Genomic DNA, 16,300 nt, shown 5'->3' with positions numbered 1-16,300 from the left:
CCCCCCCCCGTCCACCCTGGCCCGGTGCGCAGACGCGCGCCGCCGGCAGCTCCCCCCGCCCTCTTCCGGGGCAGGCCCCAACCCCGGCATCCAACTTTCCGCATGTGGCAATAGCACACGCTCTTCGGACACGCTCGCGGCCCCCGACCCCGCCGCGCCGCACCCCTCATTTACTGCCACAGGGGCGCACCCGCCGGCACGCCAGGAGGAGCGCGTGCGCCATGAGATGGAGAGGGAAACAATGCGCCAGACAGCCGACCGCCGGGAGATGAGCCGGCACGAAAGGCGACGCCCTGGAATGTGCCCACATCAGAACGGATCTGCCCCGGGTCACGCGTGGCGCCCGGGCCGCGCGTGATACAATTTAAAAAAGCCGCTCGCGCACCAGGGGAACGATCGAGAGCGCCGGGTAGCACGGTGCCGATCCATCGCGGCGTCCGTGCCTCCCGGTGAGGCACACACGCCCACACGCCCACTGATGTGCCGGCGAGACCCGCGCCGCACACACACGACAGCGCGGCACACTACACACACCACTCGCCCCCGGCCGCGTCCCTCCCTTCGCCCTCGCCCTTGCCCTCGCCCTATCGCCTCCTGCCTTGCTGTCGGCCCCCTTCCCTGCCGTCTGTACGACCCTTTGCCGTGGCTCCAGCCACAGCCTCCTCCGCGTCCCTCGGCCCCTCGCTCCATCTCCGCACCGGCTCCCTGCCCATGCGCCGGCCCCTGGAGCCGGACCAGCCGCGGGCCGAGGAAGGGGCCGCGGCCGATGGCCACCTCCCCGGCCGGCCCGAAGACCCGTCCCCCGCTGGGGTGGCGCTCCCGGCCGCGCGGATTGCCGACCTGGCCGACCATCCGGAGCACATCGACGCGGCGCTGGATCTGCCAGCTGCCCTGCTCCGGCGACCCGTTGGTGCGTTCCCGGCTCGCGCCAATGTGCCTCGCTTTCCTCTTGCCTTTTTTTTTTCGCTGTCGCTGCTGTCACCGTCGCCGGCCCCGGCCGGTGCCCCGACACGCACGCCCCCTTGCTGACCCGTGGGAATGACAATGCGCCGGTGGCTAGCCTTCGCCGGGGAATTCGCGCGACTGTGCGCCGCCCTGGTGCAATCTCCCGGTGACCACTTCTCCCGGGCCGACATCCAGCGTCTGGAGGAGGTGGTCTTCCCGCAGCTGAGCACCCTGGCGGGCGGGGCGAAGCCGATCGATGCGCTGGTGGACCGGGCCCTTCGGCGACCGCTGCTGGTCCGGCTGGCCTGGTCGCTGCGGCGACAGGCGCTTGCCCTTGCCCGCCGGCTCGGCGATGTGGAGGGCGAAGCCGGCGCGCTGCCCGCCCTGGCGGCCCTCGGCGCCCTGGAGCCCACGGAATCGGAACACGCCGAGGAGCTGGAGGAGCCGGAGGAGTCGGCCTGTCCCCGGGATGACACGCCCCCCGGGCCCGGGGCCTGCCTGCGGGAGTGCCTGAGCATTTGCACCTTCGTGCTGCTCTGCTCCCAAGGCCCGGAAGAGGACGCGGCCATGGCGCCGCACGTGGCCTTGGCCCTGGCCCTGGCGGCTGACACCTGCCAGGCCCTGGCGGCGGCCGATGCCCTGGCCTCGCGCCGGGGGGACGCCACCCAGGCCGGAGCCCCGCTCGGACCGGTGGGGGGCCTCATGCGCGATCTGCGCGCCTTCGGCTCGGCACTGGAGCTGCGCTTGGGGTTTGTGTTTGACCTGGTCCGACGGGCGGCCTGGCGCCGGGAGCTCGCCCTCGGCGGTTCGCCGGATGACCTGGCGCCGGCCGTGCGCCAGGCCGCCCAGCGGCTGGGGCTGTGGGCCGTCCGGCTGGCCCAGAGCCCCTGGCGTGAGGGGCTTCGCTCGGCCGCCGCAAGCATGGGCCTGGCGCTGGCCCTGCCGCCCGGGCCGGCCAGCGTCGCCACCGTGGCCACCATCCCCCCGGGGGAGTTGCTGAGCTCCGCACTACAGGGGGCCATGCTCTTCTCGCTGGGCGCCAGCCACCCGGGCGCCGGGGACCGGCACCGGGCGCCGACATTGCCAGCCGGCGTGCCGACCAGCCAGGGCGAGGGCCTGTCCCCGGGCTCCGGGCCGGCCGTCTCGCTGGTGACCTTCTTGCTGGTGCACCTGGCGCAGCTGGCCTTCGCCGGGCCGCTGACGCCGGAGCTCCTGGCCCCCGGGGCCGGGCCCTGCCTGCTTTGTGGCCGGGCGGGCGGCCATGCCGGGGACCCGCGTGCACGGGCCCGGCCCAGTGGACCCAAAGCCCGGCCCGGTCGTCGGGCGTGCCCGGAGGCCACCGGGCGCATGCTTGCCGAGTGCCTGGCCGCGGCGGCCCTGCGCCATGCCCTGTCCGCCGGGGCGGGCTCCGATCCGGGGGACCACCTGCCGCTGCTGCGTCGGGCCCTGCTGGAAATGGGGCCCTGGCGGGCCGAGGCGGCTGCCGTCATGCCGGGCAGCTGCCTGCCGGGCGTCATCGGCGAACTGTTGGTCTTGCGCCGGGAGCCGGGCTACCCGGCGGCCGGGCCGCTGGCCGGGCATCTGGCGCGCCGCGTGTGGGCGACCCCCGACATGGTGCTGGCCACCCTGCGGGTGGATGTGGCCCTGGCCGTGCTGCAAGCCGCCAGCAGCCCGGAGGCCGACTCCCCGCCGACCCCGGGGCGGACGCTGGAACTGGCCCGGGACCTGGCCACCAGGGCCACCACCGCGGCCTTCGACGCGCGCAGCCTCCTGGCCCTGGCGGCCGGGCGCTTCCAGCTGAGTCTGGCAGTGGGCATGCTACATCGGGCCCTGCCGGCCGGGCGCCGGCCGGCCGTGTGTGCATCATGCCCGCAAGCCCCCGGGCCGAATGCCTCGGCCGTGGTGCTGCCGCCGCCATCATCGTCTCAGTCCCAGTCCGATAATGCCCTGGATGACTCGAGCCCCCTGTGCTGGGCCTGGCTGCTGTGCCTTTCACGGCCACTGGCCTGCGATGTGTCTCCCTTCGTGGTGGTGCTGGACCCGGCCCCGGCCCCGGGCCTGAGCCCGAGCCAGGGCGACCCGCTCCTGGCAGACCTTCGGCTCCAGGCGGCTCTGTGCCTGGCCCAGCTGGCCGCCGGCGAGGCCGGCGCCCCGAGCCGGCCACGGGTACTGGCCACCCAGGCACTAGCTGTGGGCCTGGCCCGGCATCCCGAGCTGGCCCGGCAGCGTGCCATCCAGGCGGCCATCTTTGCCGCCCTGGCCGATGAGTCGTCCGGCGTTCGGCGCGCGGCGGCTGCCCTCTGCCACCCGGCCGCCGGCCCAGCTGGGCGTACGTTCACTGCGGCCGCTCAAGCACTTCTGGCCGAGCGCATTCAGGTACGCTTGCCATTGCGGGCTCGCGCCTGGGTTTTTTTCCCTTCCCTTGGCCCTTGCTGCTGCCGGGGCTGCTGAAAGGCATGAATGCGACACTGACGTCTGGGGTTCTCTCGCGACCGATCCCCCTGCCAGGACGTATCGCCGCCGGTCCGACGCGCGGCCACCGAAGCTGTGGCCGACTTCCTGGCCCACCCGACGTCGGATGTGTCCTTCGCACGACTGGTGGCCCTACTCCTCCGCCGGATGCTGGATCCCAGCACGCCGGTTGTGGTGCGTGCCCCGCGGTCCGCCTCCGCCCCGCCCCCCCGCCTTCCTCTCCCTCTCTCCCCTGCCTGATGCCCCCGGCGCCCTGGAGGGTGGAGGGCAGAGGGGGGGGGGGAGACCGGAGCCCACGCCAAATGCCCTGCCCCCGCTGCTGTGCCCGTCTGACCCGACGCGTCGACAGAATGCCGCGTGCGATGCGCTCGAGCGATTTCTGCTTCCCTCGGCGCCATTTATGCGCACGGGCCCGGCTCGGGCCGAGCTGTGCGCCGGGATCGTGGCCCTGGCGGCCGAGACACTGGACCTGCAGCCCGGCGAGGCGTCGCTGCATGGCGCCTTCTCGCAATTCCTGATGATGGCTCTCGGCCGGGCTCACGCCGGGCTGTCGGCCGTGCTGCACGGGCCAGCCGTCCCGTGCGTCCGGTGCACCGGCCATGCCACGGTCGAAGGCGCGCATCTGAATCCCTGGGCCGCGGCCAGGCGCGACACTTGCCGCGAGTGTGCTCCGCCGGCGGCCACCGCCCGGCGGCTCCCAGACCCCCTGACCGATGATGTCGCCGGCGAGGAGGCGCAGGAGGATGGCGATGAGGATGACGACAGCCGCCTGGCGGCCCTCGGCGCCGGGGAGACCGATGACATGGACGATCCGGCTGCCCGGCAGTCCCGGCATCTGGCCCGGTGCTCGGAGCTCCTGGCCGAGGCGTCCTTCGAGGCGCTGTGGCGCCAGCTTCCCGCGGACCCGGCCAGCATGAAGTCGGAGCCTGGCCAGCATCCAGCCGGGCCGCCGCTGGCCGGCGTGGCGCATTTCCTGGGCGCCTGGCTGCGCACGCACCCGGGGCTGCTGCACCAGCGCCTGCCCATGCTGGCCACCCTGCTGGCCCGGCTGCGTGCGCCGGCCGGGCCAACTCACGCGGGCCACGCCCTCGCCGTCCTGGCTGACTCCATCCGCCTGGCGAGCCCGGGGCTGGCCCTGCGCCAGCCTCCCGGCTTCGAGCAGACCCTGCTCGCCCTGCAGGTGGCCGCGGTGACCGGCCCGCCGGATGTGCGTCCCCCCCCCCCTCCCCTCTCCTCGGGTCCTGGCGCCCTGTCCCTGCTGTGACCCGTGTGACGTCCTGATCTGACACCCGCAACACCGCCCGGCCGCCGGTGCTTTCCGGCATGCAGGTCGTCGCGTCGGCCGTGCCGGCCGTGCTGAGTCTGGCCCGAGGCCGGCGCTCTTCCCAAGCCGTCGGGCATCTACTGGCCTACTGTGAAGGCACGCACCAGCCCTGGCCACGTTTTGGGATGGCCGCCCCGTGCGCCGGGCCTGCCGACCTGTGACTGACACCTGGCAATGCATTATCCGCCCGCCCGCCCGCCCGCCCGCTCGTCCGCCCGCCCGCCCGCCCGTACCCCGCCATGTCGGCCTCGGGTGTAGCCAACCTGTTCCCGGATCCCGGCCAGCCCCCGGTCGCGGCGGGCACCACGCCGAAGCAGCGTCCCCTCCGTTTGTCAGCTGCCGCAGGCCCTCTGTCGGCCCCGCGGCCGGCGGGCGCCGCGGCGCCGCCGGTCCCGGCCGGTGTCTTCACACCGGAGCACCTACCCCGGGCCTGCCGGGGGATTTTGATCCTGGCGCTGTTGGCCCGGCCGGCCGATGCGCCGGACGGCGCCCTCCCGGGGGACTCGGTCCTGGCGCGGCATTTTGCCGGCAGTCCGGCCGGCATGCTGGTACATGTGATATATGCCGCGGCCGAGATGGTCCAAACCGAGGCCCTGGCCGCCGGGCCGCGCGGCACCCTGTGGGACACCCTCCTCCGGGCCAGTGCCCTGGCGGGGGAGCGTCTGCCGCGCTTCCTCAACCATCCGGCCCTGCAGGGTCTTTTCGGCCGGGCACTCTCGGGCGCCGCGCCGGCCGGGGTCCAGCTGACTGCCCTGCGAGCCACGCGCGACCTTCTCGAGCATGACTTACGCGCGGTCGAGGCGGCGGCGGCGGCGGCGGCGACGGCGGCTGCCTCGCCGGCCGGCCCCCGGCGCCCGACGAACGAGGATCTCCTGGCCAACTATGGCGCTAGTACGTCAGGCACCCCGTTCGCAAGTGAAGCACAGGAGGGGGGGGGGGCATGCAGGCGCGCGCATGTGCGTCTGGCATCGACTCCTGCTTTTAACACCTCCTCCTGACTCCCATGCACCCTTCACGGGCCACATGTAACACCGGCGAGAGCAGAGCCCGGGTGCGGAACAGCCTCTCTGCCTTTCCCTCTTCCCTTCCTTGCGCCCGTTCCTTGTTGGTTGTTTACATATGCCCGCCCGCCCGCCCCCTGACCTCCCTCCCTCCCCCGGCCCCGGCCCCGGGTCCACGCGTGCATGGACAGCTTCTTCCTGTCATGGGCCGTTGCGCACCTGGCCACGCCGGCCCTCCAGGGATGCCTCCTGGCGGAGCCCCTGCGTCCCATGAGCTTCTGGATTGTCGACCACCTGGCCGCACGCCAGCTTCTCCCGACGACAGAGGTGCGCCTTCGCGCGGAAATGGCCAGTGCATGCCTGCGCTCCGGCGCCTCTCCGTGCCCTCCTCACATCCACTCACCCCCCCCTCCCCCCCCGTGGGGCTTCCAGCTGCTGCCGGTGCTGGTGGCCCTGCTCACCGACCACCGGCCGGACATTGCGGCCCGGGCGTTGGAACTGCTGTCCCTGCCGGCCCTCGCTTCGGCGGCGCCATCATCCGTCCGGGTGGCCCTGCCGCTGATCTGGCGCCTGCAGCGCTCCATTCAGGGCGCCTCCTTCCCCATTGGTGCGTCCCCGGAGCCTTACAGCCTGCCACTATGTGTCTGTGCGCTGACACCCGGACATCGGCGCCCCATGCCCGCCCTTCTCGCGCCCTGCAGGCTGTGTGGGATCTCGCAGGTCCCGGAGCGCGCGCCTCCAGCCGGTGGACAGTGTGTTGGACCCGCTGCTGGGCCATCTATTCCGGACCCGGGCGCAGCGCGTGCTCCTGCTGGCCTCGATCAGCAAGCTGATCGGCGCAGGGGACTTCCGGGCCTCGGTGCGCATCCGTCCTGCTCCCAGCCGCCCCGCCTGCCCACGCATGTTCTTCTGACCGTCGTCCTGGCTCCGTCCTCACTCTCACGCACCTTCACGGCGGAAAAAAAAAACCCACACGCACGGTCAGGACCACCTCTCGCTGACACTCATGCTACTCGAGGCGTGGATCGCGACCGATGGACTGATGTACGGGGAGCTTCTTGCCCTGGCGGACAGCCTGCCAGGGGGGTTGAATGCCCCGCCCACACCGGTAGCCGGTATGTGCGGCCGGGCCACCTTCCTTCTTGCCATCCCCCCTCCCACACACACACACACACACACACACACACACACACACGCCGGCCGACACTGACCGCCCCACAGACGCAGCCAGCCCGGCCGGGCTGTGCCCCGAGCTGCTGGCCCTCGACGCCGGGTACCTTGCCCACGATCTGGTTGACGAGGAGCATGCTCGGCTGCTGCTTGGTAAATTGGCCCAGTTAAGGGCCTCCTGCGCGCGCTCCACCGGCGGGTTCTGATCCCCCGCCTCTCCCCTGCACCAGGCCAGCCAGCCTGCAATAAATAGATTCCCCCCCCCCGGCGGCGTCGATGTGTTCCCATCAGCGTGGGCCGATGCGTGGGCATGTGCTTCCCCCGGCCCATCGAGTCGCTCCTGTGTCTCCCGCCCTCATGCGCCCTGTGGCCGGGGATGCGCGCGTCGCCCTTGCCCTGCCCCTCCCCGGCCGTGCCCGGGGCCAAGATCGTGCCTGCCCGGGTGCTTTCGGCTTTTCGGGTCACACCTTGGGCCCCTGGCACCGGCCATCCAGGCTACTCCCCCTCCGCCTCCCCCCACCCCCACCCCCACCCGAGCCCCCTGCTTCCCCCTTGCCACACACACATACCCGCTCATCCAGCCTACGCACACCTGATCGCCCCCGCTCTCCGCACGCAGCCGGACCGATATCCTCCTGGCCTGCGCTCCCTTGCGCATCTCTGCCCTGGCTCTCTGCCCCCCCTCCCACGCCCCGCCCACGCGCCGCCCTCCTCCTGTGTGTCCAATCACAGCAGGAAGGAGGGAAAGATCACAAGCTGGATCGCCGTTTGGGCTGATCACCCCACCATGGTGCACATCGGCCCTTGCATGCCCCTCGCCTCCCCCTGAACACCCACATGGCTGCCGGTGCTTTGGACTCACGCCTACTCGCCGTTGCTCGACCGTCTCTCCCCCCTCCCTTTCTCCCTCCCTCCCTCCGTCCCTCCCTCGACCAGCCCATTGGCGCTGGCCGGCTCGCCACACCCTGAGCTCCGCTTTTCTTCTTGTGCGCCCCCGTGCCACTGCACCTCGTCCCCCCCTCCCCCTTCCCTTGGTCTCTGCTGGGCTGAAGCCAAGCTGGTCCTGGCCGTCGGGCACAATGCTCCAATGGGCCGCTGTCGCTCGGTGTCCAGCTGGAATCCTTCGGCCATCTCCCGGGAGGCGACTATCGGCAGCGGCAACGGCGGCCACTCGCCTCCCTGAGCTGGGGCTCGCACAGCCAGGCCTCGGCCTGCCGGGGCCACCGGATCCCGGGGCCCAGGTGCCGGTCTCCCCACACCCGGGGCCTGCCTCTGACGAGGATACGGGGCTGGGCAGCCGCCTGTCGGTGCTGCGCCTGTACATCCCCCACCGAGCGGTCGGCGCCGATCGCCTGGAGCTACTTGCCTCGGGCGACGACGCGGCGCTGGTGGCGGCGGCGGCGGCCACGGCCGCAGCGGCGACCGTTCGGCGGCCGGATCAGGTTCGCGAAACCGAGGCCCTCCGCCGCCTGGCTGCTGGGGCTGGCCGGCCGATCCTGGGGCCCGGTCCACCGGGTCTGGCAGCTTGTGTCGATGGCGGCCATGGCGGCACCACCGGTGACGGGCATGCTTCCCGTAGACTTGAGCTCTCCCAGTCGGCGCAGGCGTTGCTGGGTGTGCGGGCCGCACGGCGGCCGCCAGTTGAAGAGCCGAGCACCGTGGCCCCGCAGCCGGCGCGCCTGCTCCCGGCCACGCTGGCTCGCTATCAGGCGATCTTGGCCCTGGTGGAGGCCTCCCCGGGGGCCACCTCGGCCACCATAGCCGCGCAGCTTGGGCTGACGGTGCAGCAAGTGACCCGGGCGGTGAGGGCCCTTCGCCCGGGGTATGCCTGGCCCAAGCGCCAGCGGTCCCTCCGCCGGCAGGAGCAGGTGGCCCAACTCCTGCAGGAGGAGCCGGGCATCACGGTCACCCGGGCGGCCCAGCGCCTGGGCATGGATCCGAAGAGCGTGTATGCCCTGGCCGAGGCCACCATTCCGGGGCATGTGTGGCACCGGGCCGAGCGCCTTGCTCCCGGGGCCGCGGATCGGGCACTCGTCCTGCTGGAGCGCCGGGTGGCCGCGTCGCCGCTCGACCGGCAGTCCCTCGGGGCCATTGCCCAGGAGGCTGGCCTGTCGGTGCCGGCCCTGCGGCGCCTGGCCGCCGCGCGTGTCCCCGAGGCGCTGACACCGCCACGCAAGCCGCGCGCCGCTCCAGCACCACCAGCGGCCGACTCGTTGCCGGCCAACGCGTCCTCGACCGGTGTGCTGGACCGGGCGGCAGCGACGCCCGTCGGGATATCCCCCACTGGGGGGGCATCTCCCCCGGGGGAGATCGCGGGTGCGTCACCTCCGGCCGGGGCTTATGGCGATGGGGGCTCCCCGGGGCCGCGGTCGGCCCGCCAGCAGGCCATCGTCCAATTGGCTCGCCAAAGGCCGGACTTCACGCCGACGGCCATCGCCCGGCAGGTGGGTGTGGCATTGAACACGGTGCGCAGCACCCTGGCGCTGTTCATGCCAGGCCGGCAGGTTGTCAGCCCGCCCACCCGGACGTCCCTTCCGCGCGAAGAACTCCGCGCCCGGGTGCTCAGCCTGTCCGGGGCCCTGTCCCGGACGGAGATCGCCCAAATGCTGGGCGTGTCGCCGCGAACCGTCGGGCGCATCCTTCAGCACCAACGGCGCTTGGCCCTCGGCGATGGGGCGCGGCCCAAGCCGGCTCCCCGGGGACCGCCCCTCCCCTTGTCCTCCTCTCGTCTGGCGTCGGGGCTCCATCGCCAGACACCCTCTCCTGGCTCCGACCAGCTGGCCCACCTCCTCCGGGTGGCCCAGGTCCCTCCGGCTCTTTGCCTTACTCAGACACCCTTCCGCTTGGTCGATGGTCAGACCACCGACCAGCGGTGACGGGCCGCCCCATTCGGCCGTGCCCACTCTCCCGGTTCCTCCGCGTCCTTCTCCTGTATCCCCGGTCCGAACAATATAGATCATCCTCTGCCCCTCGGCCATGCGTGCCCGCAGGGGGCATCCCTGTCAAGTTGCTCCGCCAGCACTGTTCCCCGGTCATTTGCGTGTCAGCGCATGTGCGCGTCGGCGTGCTTGTATGCCTTGTGTCTGCATATGTGTGCATGCAAGGATACATGCCTCCTTGAGGCGTGCTTCGATGGATGCATGTGTGTGTGTGTGTGTGTGTGTGTGTGTGTGTGTGTGCGAGTGTATGTGCACATGCACGTGCACTTGTCTTCCCGGACTGGCTGTTCCCACCCCCAAGGCGGCACCCTGTGTACTGACAAAAAGAGGGCCAAAATGGGACCGCCACCCGGCCCAGCCCCGCTACCCCGACACCGGGCGGAGTCGGTGCACGCATGATCTATTGGATCCCCCTCCCCTTCGCGAGGGAAGGCATGGCTCTCTAGAGGATGTACGCCGCAAGGTCCAGCTGGTCAATGGCGATGTCGGTGGCAAAGAGCGAGGCCCGCTCGCTCGGCAGCACCGGCACCGGGACCGGCTGAATGCCAAGGCGCGTGGCCGCCCGACGGGCCGACTCGGTCGCCCCCCCAGCAAGGTCCGGCCGAAGGAATGCCGCCGTGGCGACCGGAAGCAGGGCCCCGGCCTCGGCACCAGCCGGGGCCCCCGCCTGGACAGCGGCCGTGGAGCATGTCGAGGACACCATCGCCACTTGGGATGGCATCTCGGCGGCCCGTGCGGCCGTTGCCGCCGGGCCGGCCTGGAGCAAACGCACGCGCGCCGCCTTGGCCGCATCCGGCTGGGCCTCCGCCGCATAGTGCTCAAGCAGCTGGCGCTGGCTGGGCTCCACCTCGGGCCCCATGGCCCGCAGGGTCTGCCGCGCCGCGCCCCGGACATACTCCGCCAGGGCCAACAGCCGGAGGGTGGTGAAGACCGAAGTGGGGTTGGATTGGGCCAGGCCCGACAATTGGGCCGTCGATGAGGGGGCGCCCGGCCACCAGGGATCCCGCGGCCCGGCCACCACGCCGACCCCCTGGCCGCCATACCGCGCACGGATGGCCTCACGATACGACCAGAGGGGCGCCGCGGGCGAGCCGGCGGCGGCTCCCGGGCGCACCCGGCCCACCAGAGTCGCCAGTGCTTGGCGGCGCAGGGACTCCGGTGCCCGGGTCCGGTGCGTGCACATGGCCAGCAGGCCGACCACATCGCCCACGGTGCCCGGATCGCTGGGCGGCCCGTCGGCCACAAAGAGCAGGTCCACCAGCTGGATGCACCGGTCGGCCAGCCGGGCCGCCGCGCGGAAACGATCCCCCTCGGACCCGGCATCCAGCAGGGGCAGCAGCACCCGCCGGACCCGGACCACCAACGGCCGCAGGACCTCATCCAGTATCCGCGGCCGGAGGAAGGCGGCCAAATCGTGCGGCAGGTCCCCGGTCCGGCGAGAAGCCCCCGGGCCAAGGGCCTCCCGGCCATCGGGCCCCGGCCGGCGGAGCAGCGCACACAGCAAGGCCACCCCCTCGATGGCACTCTCCAGCAGGGCGTCCACATCCTCCCCGTGGCCGAGGGCCACATCCAGCGCCGCGAAGGACCCCAGCACGGCCGGCCAAACGGCATCATGCACGAAAGCCAGCACCCCGGGCGTGTGGCGCAGGAGGGCCAGGTCTCCCAGACAGAAGCGCACCACGCGCAGGGCAAACACACGGACCGGCCAGTGGTCGCTCACTTGGGCCACCCGGCAGTACCGCCGGACAATGCGCGCAAGCAGCAGCCGATGCGAGGACAGGTAGCTGGGCAGCCCGTCGACCGGGGCGTCCTCCGACTCGGCAGCCTCGTCGGACTGCTGGCATGTGGCCGGGTCTTCATCGGCGCCCTCGGAGGCGGGGGGGTCCGCGAAGAAATCATCCACACTGAGGGGTGGCCGATGCTCGGGCTCGGGACCAGCCGGAGCTGTGGCAGCGGTGGCGGCCGACTCGGCGGCACCCCGGTCCGCGGCGAGCTGACGCCGGGTGCGCAGCCACTCGGCGAAGGCCGGCTCAAGCCCGGGGAGTGAACCTCCCTCACCGGATGAGGGGCACAATGCGGGGGGCGCTCCCGCTGCCGGTGGCATGACAATGTACTCTTCGCAGGCGCGCTCGATGGCGCAGGCATACTGAAGAAGAACTACGATGCGGATGGCGGAGCAGACAGGAGGGTCAGCGGATTTTCCATGGCAAAGGAGGCGGGAGGAGAGGATGAGAGAGAAAGAGAGAGAGAGAGAGAGAGAGAGAGAGACAGATGGAAAGAAGATGGAGGATGGCCGGCAGGCCGGCAGGCCTGGCATCTGCATACCCGATGTCAAGGTGCTCAGCAGGGCAACCATATTCCCGGGGCTGGAGCCGGCACCATGAGCAATGTGGAGCGCGGCATCCAGCACGTCGACCAGACGCGAGACCGAATCCCGCAAAAGGGCAAGGACAGCCAGGCGCTGCGGGCCGCCCGGGCTGAGCCCCGCCGGCTGGGCGTCAAACACCTGCCGGTTCAGGTGCAGCATGGCCGACAGGAGCCCGCAGGCGCCGGTGGTCGACTGAACCAGGGCACGCTCCAGAGCCGGGGCCTCGGCGGCACCGGCCGGGGCCCCGCTGGACGCCAAGAGCGCCGCCACCTGCGTTGACGCCTGGCCCAGCTGCTGCCAAACCAAATGGGAAATCTGATCGGCCGACCGGGCCAGCAGCCCCGACACCAGGGCACCGGCCGAGTGGGCCCCAACAAGACCCCCAGAGGGGGGGCCATAGGCAAGCGAGGAGGCGACGCCGGCCGCCCCGTCGGCCGGCTGGGGCCCCAGCAACAGCAGCGAGAAGAGCCCAATGCAATCCGTGGCCCCCGTTCGGATGGCCCGCGTCAGGGGATCGGCATCGGGCCCGGGCCCGGGCCCGGGCGCCGAGGGGCTGGCCCCCGGGCTGGGGCCGAGCAGCAAGTGCCCGAAGGCCGGGGCCCCGTCGGCCACCGGCGTCGCGGCCAGGCTGCCGGAGAGCAACAGCAGCGGGAAGGCCTGGTCGCGCCAGAGGCCGGCCAGGCGCTCGAGAACCAGGCGTCGAAGGTGGGGAGCACTTTGGCTGGCCCCCTCGGCCGGCCCCGGGCCCATGGCCAGGTGCAGCAGGCTACCGGCCGTATGGCACAGGTGGAGCAGGGCAAAAACGGCCCAGCGGCTGGGGGCCGCCGTGCTCGGCGTCAGCCCCGGCGCCAAGGCACCCACCCACGCCAGAGCAGACGCAACCAGGCCAAGGGCAAACTCGGCCACCGTCTGCAGGGTGGCCGCGGGGCCGTCGCCACCGCCGATGGCCATCGGGGCGCCCAGGCGCAGAGGCCCGGCCGCCGACCAGAGAACCTGCCCGGCGAAGAGGCCGAACCCGGCCAGCGGCAGGAGCCCAGCCGGCGTGCCGCCGCCGGTCGCGCCGCCAGCCGACAAGCACTCCTCGGCGAAGTACATGCCGGCTTGGATGAGACCGCGCACCGAGGCCGGGTCTTGGGCCCCGAGGATGGCTGCCGAGGCGAGGGTTGCCCGGCCGGCCGACGGCAGGAGCCCGGCCACCCGACCGAGCGACTGCCCGACGGACTCCCAGGTGGGAGGCACCTGGGCGGGCTGGGGGCCGCCATGCCGGCCGAGAGCCGCCTCGGCCCCCGGGGCTTGGAGCGCCTCGCCAAGCAGCATGCTGCCGGCCGCCATGAGAGCCGGCGCCCGGGGGCCCACATCCAGGAGCCCATCGGTGCCAGGCAGGCCGCCGGTCGGGCAAACCAACAGGGCACCGGCCACCAGCCGGGCCAGGGCCAGGGAGTCGGCGCGCCGCCGAAGGAGGACGCCCAGGTCGCCGGGGGCCGGGGCGGGGGGCCCGGCCCCGGTCCCGGCGCCAAACTGGCCCGCCCGCGAGTCCAATACAAGGGCCAGGCCGGCATCCAGCAGACCGGCCACCATGGTGCGAAGGGGTGCGACGGCCGGGTCGCCGGCGGCAGCGGCGGCCGGCGGCACGAGCGCTCCCCCCTGGGCCCGGAGTTTCAGCTGGCGGAGGCGGTCCTGCGGCGAGGAAGCCGCGGCCGAGAGGGAGGCCGCGCCGGTGGCGGCACCAGGGCGAAGGAAGAGGATGTCCTCGGCATTGGAGGGGGACACCGCGCCCCAGAGGCGGTCTCGGAGTTGGCTGAGTGCGGCCGCCGAATCGAGGGTCCCGGCCGCCTGGACATCGAGAGACCCCATGCCGTGCTGCGTGGGGTCCGGGGGGTATGCACTGCCGGCGGGGCTGAGGGCTTGCGCCAGGTGGCGCTCCGCCTCGAAGGAACTCAACAGGAAGAACACGCAATCGGCCGCCACGGCACTGGACAGTGCTGGATCGGTGCCCTGTGGCGAAAGCACAAAAGAGCAGGGGAGAGCGGGGCCAATGGGGGGCAGAGTCAGACCAGATCGGCGGGCATCTGCACGGGCCACAGCCCACGCAGGAGGGCGCGCGGCGAAGGCGAAGAGGGAGGACGGTCACACGTACCAGCAGCCCCAGGCTGAGGGAGAGCATCAGCCGCGAGAGGGTCGGATCAACCGGCAGCCGGGCACCATCGCCGGGCCGGGGATCGGCCGGGGGGGTCGCCTCGTCGGCCGGGCCCACGTCCGACGAGGCGAGCACCTCCACCGCCGTGTCTGGCCGGGCCGCCCCGGTGCCGGGCAGGCGGCCGAGGACCCCCGCGTCCAGGCCCCCCTGGCCGGTGGCATTCAACACCCCGGTGAGGGTGGGGCTGGTGAAGGGCCGACGCACGGTGTCGGCCACCCGGGCGGCGCGTTGCTGGGCCTCGGCCGGGTCATCGGCATCGGGGACAATCCCCCGGGAGAAGCTCACCAGCCAGGCGGTGCCCAAGGTCAGGAGGGCGCTGCCGGCCAGGCCCGGGGCCGGGGGGGCCAGGTTGTCCCCCGGCCCGGGAGCCAGTAGCCGCGCCAGGGTCGAGCTGATCCCCGGCAGGACGGGCCGCAGGGCGGCCGCCGGGGCAGCGCCATCCCCCGGGCAGACGGCCACCACAAGGGCCACCCAGCGGCTGAGGGCGCGGCCGGCCGCGCGGCGAATGGCGCGCGGCTGCACGGCCGCCTCTTCCGGGTGCAGGCACACCAGATCCAGCAAGTTCGAGAGGCACAACGACAGTGCCATCCACAGCGGATCCGGGGTATCTTCCCCACTGGCATCAGGGATTGTGGTGGGGGTGGTGGCGGCGGCGGCGGCGGCGGCGGCGGCGGCGGCGGCGGCGGCGGCGGCGGAGGCGGCGGAGGGGGGCGCTTTGGGCAGGGCGGTGGCCAGGGACTCGCGCAGAAGGGCCTCGGCCACCGGGACCGGGAGGGCAGAAGCCCCCGGGTCTCGGGGCCGGTATCCGTTAAGGTGACTGACGTCGCGCCGAGACCGGGCGAGGGCCGCGGCAAATGGGTCGGCAGCCGGACCCGCGCCGGCCCGGGCGCCGGTCGCGTCGAGGGCCAGCTCGTCCACATCAAAGAGCCCAGACAGTGGCGGCAGGGCGGCCGGGCCGGTGGCCGAGGAAGGCCGCGCGCACCGGAGCAGCAGCTGCCGGGCGGTGGGAAGCCCGGCACGCATGTCCGAATACCCGGCGCAGGTGAACAGCGCCCCCAAAAGCTGGCATGCTTCCAGGACACGGTCCTCATCGGCAAGGGGCCAAGCTTGCCTCCGGGCACCGGAGCCGGCCGGCGGCAGGAGCTGCAGTGCCAATGACGACAGGAGATCCGCCAGGGGGCCGGGCTCGGTCCAGCGCCGGACAGCCGGGTGCAGGTCGGCAGGCGCGAGAGCCGGCTCCAAGACCACTGCCTCCAGGAGGCTGTGCACCACGGCGCGACACAAGCGCCGGGCCTTGTCCATGGCGGCGGCCGCGGCGATGGGATCGGCGCTCATCCGGGCGGCTGCGGCGGCCGGCGAGAGGGAGGCCGTCGAGCGTGCGCGTCTGGATCCCGGGCGAGGAGGGAAGGGGACAGGAAGGGCTGCGGGCCGAGAAGGGGGGAGAGGGAGAGATCTTCAGACAGCGGAGGGGGCGGGGGGGGCGGGGGGGGGGCGGGAGGAAGAGTAGGGGAGAAGGGTGTGCCAGCCCCCGCCGGGGTATGGGGGGACAGCCCCCCTGCCCTTTCGAGGGATCGAGGACCCCCCTTCGGGCTGGCTAGATGGCGGCGCGCCCAGAGCGTCAGGCAGAGGGCCGGTGCGGAGGGAGGATGGGAGGTGTGACTGCCAACGGGGGCGCGGGCCGATCGGCGCCGGCGGGGCCCTTCTGCGCGTGACGGGGCCATGTGTTCCTCCGGCCGGCGTGACTCGGGGCTTTAGGTTGCGGGTCGGGCAGACGCTCAATAATTGGGCTGAGGTGGCCCCATTATTACCCGCGGAGACCCAGGGGCACGGGCAGCCCTGCCGGACCTCTTCTCGCCGGGAAACGAGTCGGAACCTGCTCAAACC

General features: G+C 72.7%; 3 protein-coding genes across 3 annotated transcripts; 2 read left to right on the top strand and 1 right to left on the bottom strand.

The window, feature by feature from the left end:
* Positions 1–534: 534 nt before the first annotated feature.
* On the top strand, positions 535–7,220 carry H696_02185 (hypothetical protein). The gene is made up of 12 exons (XM_009496083.1): positions 535–910; positions 1,061–3,321; positions 3,454–3,591; positions 3,767–4,624; positions 4,747–4,837; positions 5,000–5,632; positions 5,786–5,792; positions 5,934–6,069; positions 6,175–6,349; positions 6,444–6,601; positions 6,728–6,857; positions 6,964–7,220. The coding sequence occupies exons 1-12, from the start codon at positions 712–714 to the stop codon at positions 7,116–7,118; spliced, it is 4,941 nt and encodes a 1,646-aa protein (XP_009494358.1). The 5' UTR covers positions 535–711; the 3' UTR covers positions 7,119–7,220.
* Positions 7,221–7,601: 381 nt separating this feature from the next.
* On the top strand, positions 7,602–9,917 carry H696_02184 (hypothetical protein). The gene is made up of 2 exons (XM_009496082.1): positions 7,602–7,702; positions 7,849–9,917. Exon 2 carries the CDS (start codon positions 7,992–7,994, stop codon positions 9,786–9,788), a length of 1,797 nt encoding a protein of 598 aa, XP_009494357.1. The 5' UTR covers positions 7,602–7,702; positions 7,849–7,991; the 3' UTR covers positions 9,789–9,917.
* A 318-nt stretch (positions 9,918–10,235) lies between these two features.
* Positions 10,236–15,751, bottom strand: H696_02183 (hypothetical protein; the record flags this gene model as incomplete). The annotated part of the gene is made up of 3 exons (XM_009496081.1): positions 10,236–12,008; positions 12,177–14,214; positions 14,357–15,751. 3 exons carry the CDS (start codon positions 15,749–15,751, stop codon positions 10,294–10,296), a joined length of 5,148 nt encoding a protein of 1,715 aa, XP_009494356.1. The 3' UTR covers positions 10,236–10,293.
* Positions 15,752–16,300: the final 549 nt, after the last annotated feature.

This window comes from Fonticula alba, assembly GCF_000388065.1.
Source record: "Fonticula alba strain ATCC 38817 unplaced genomic scaffold supercont2.3, whole genome shotgun sequence".
NCBI lineage: Eukaryota > Rotosphaerida > Fonticulaceae > Fonticula > Fonticula alba.
The sequence above is the reverse complement of the archived record's forward strand: the minus strand, read 5'-3'. Positions and strand labels throughout refer to the sequence as shown.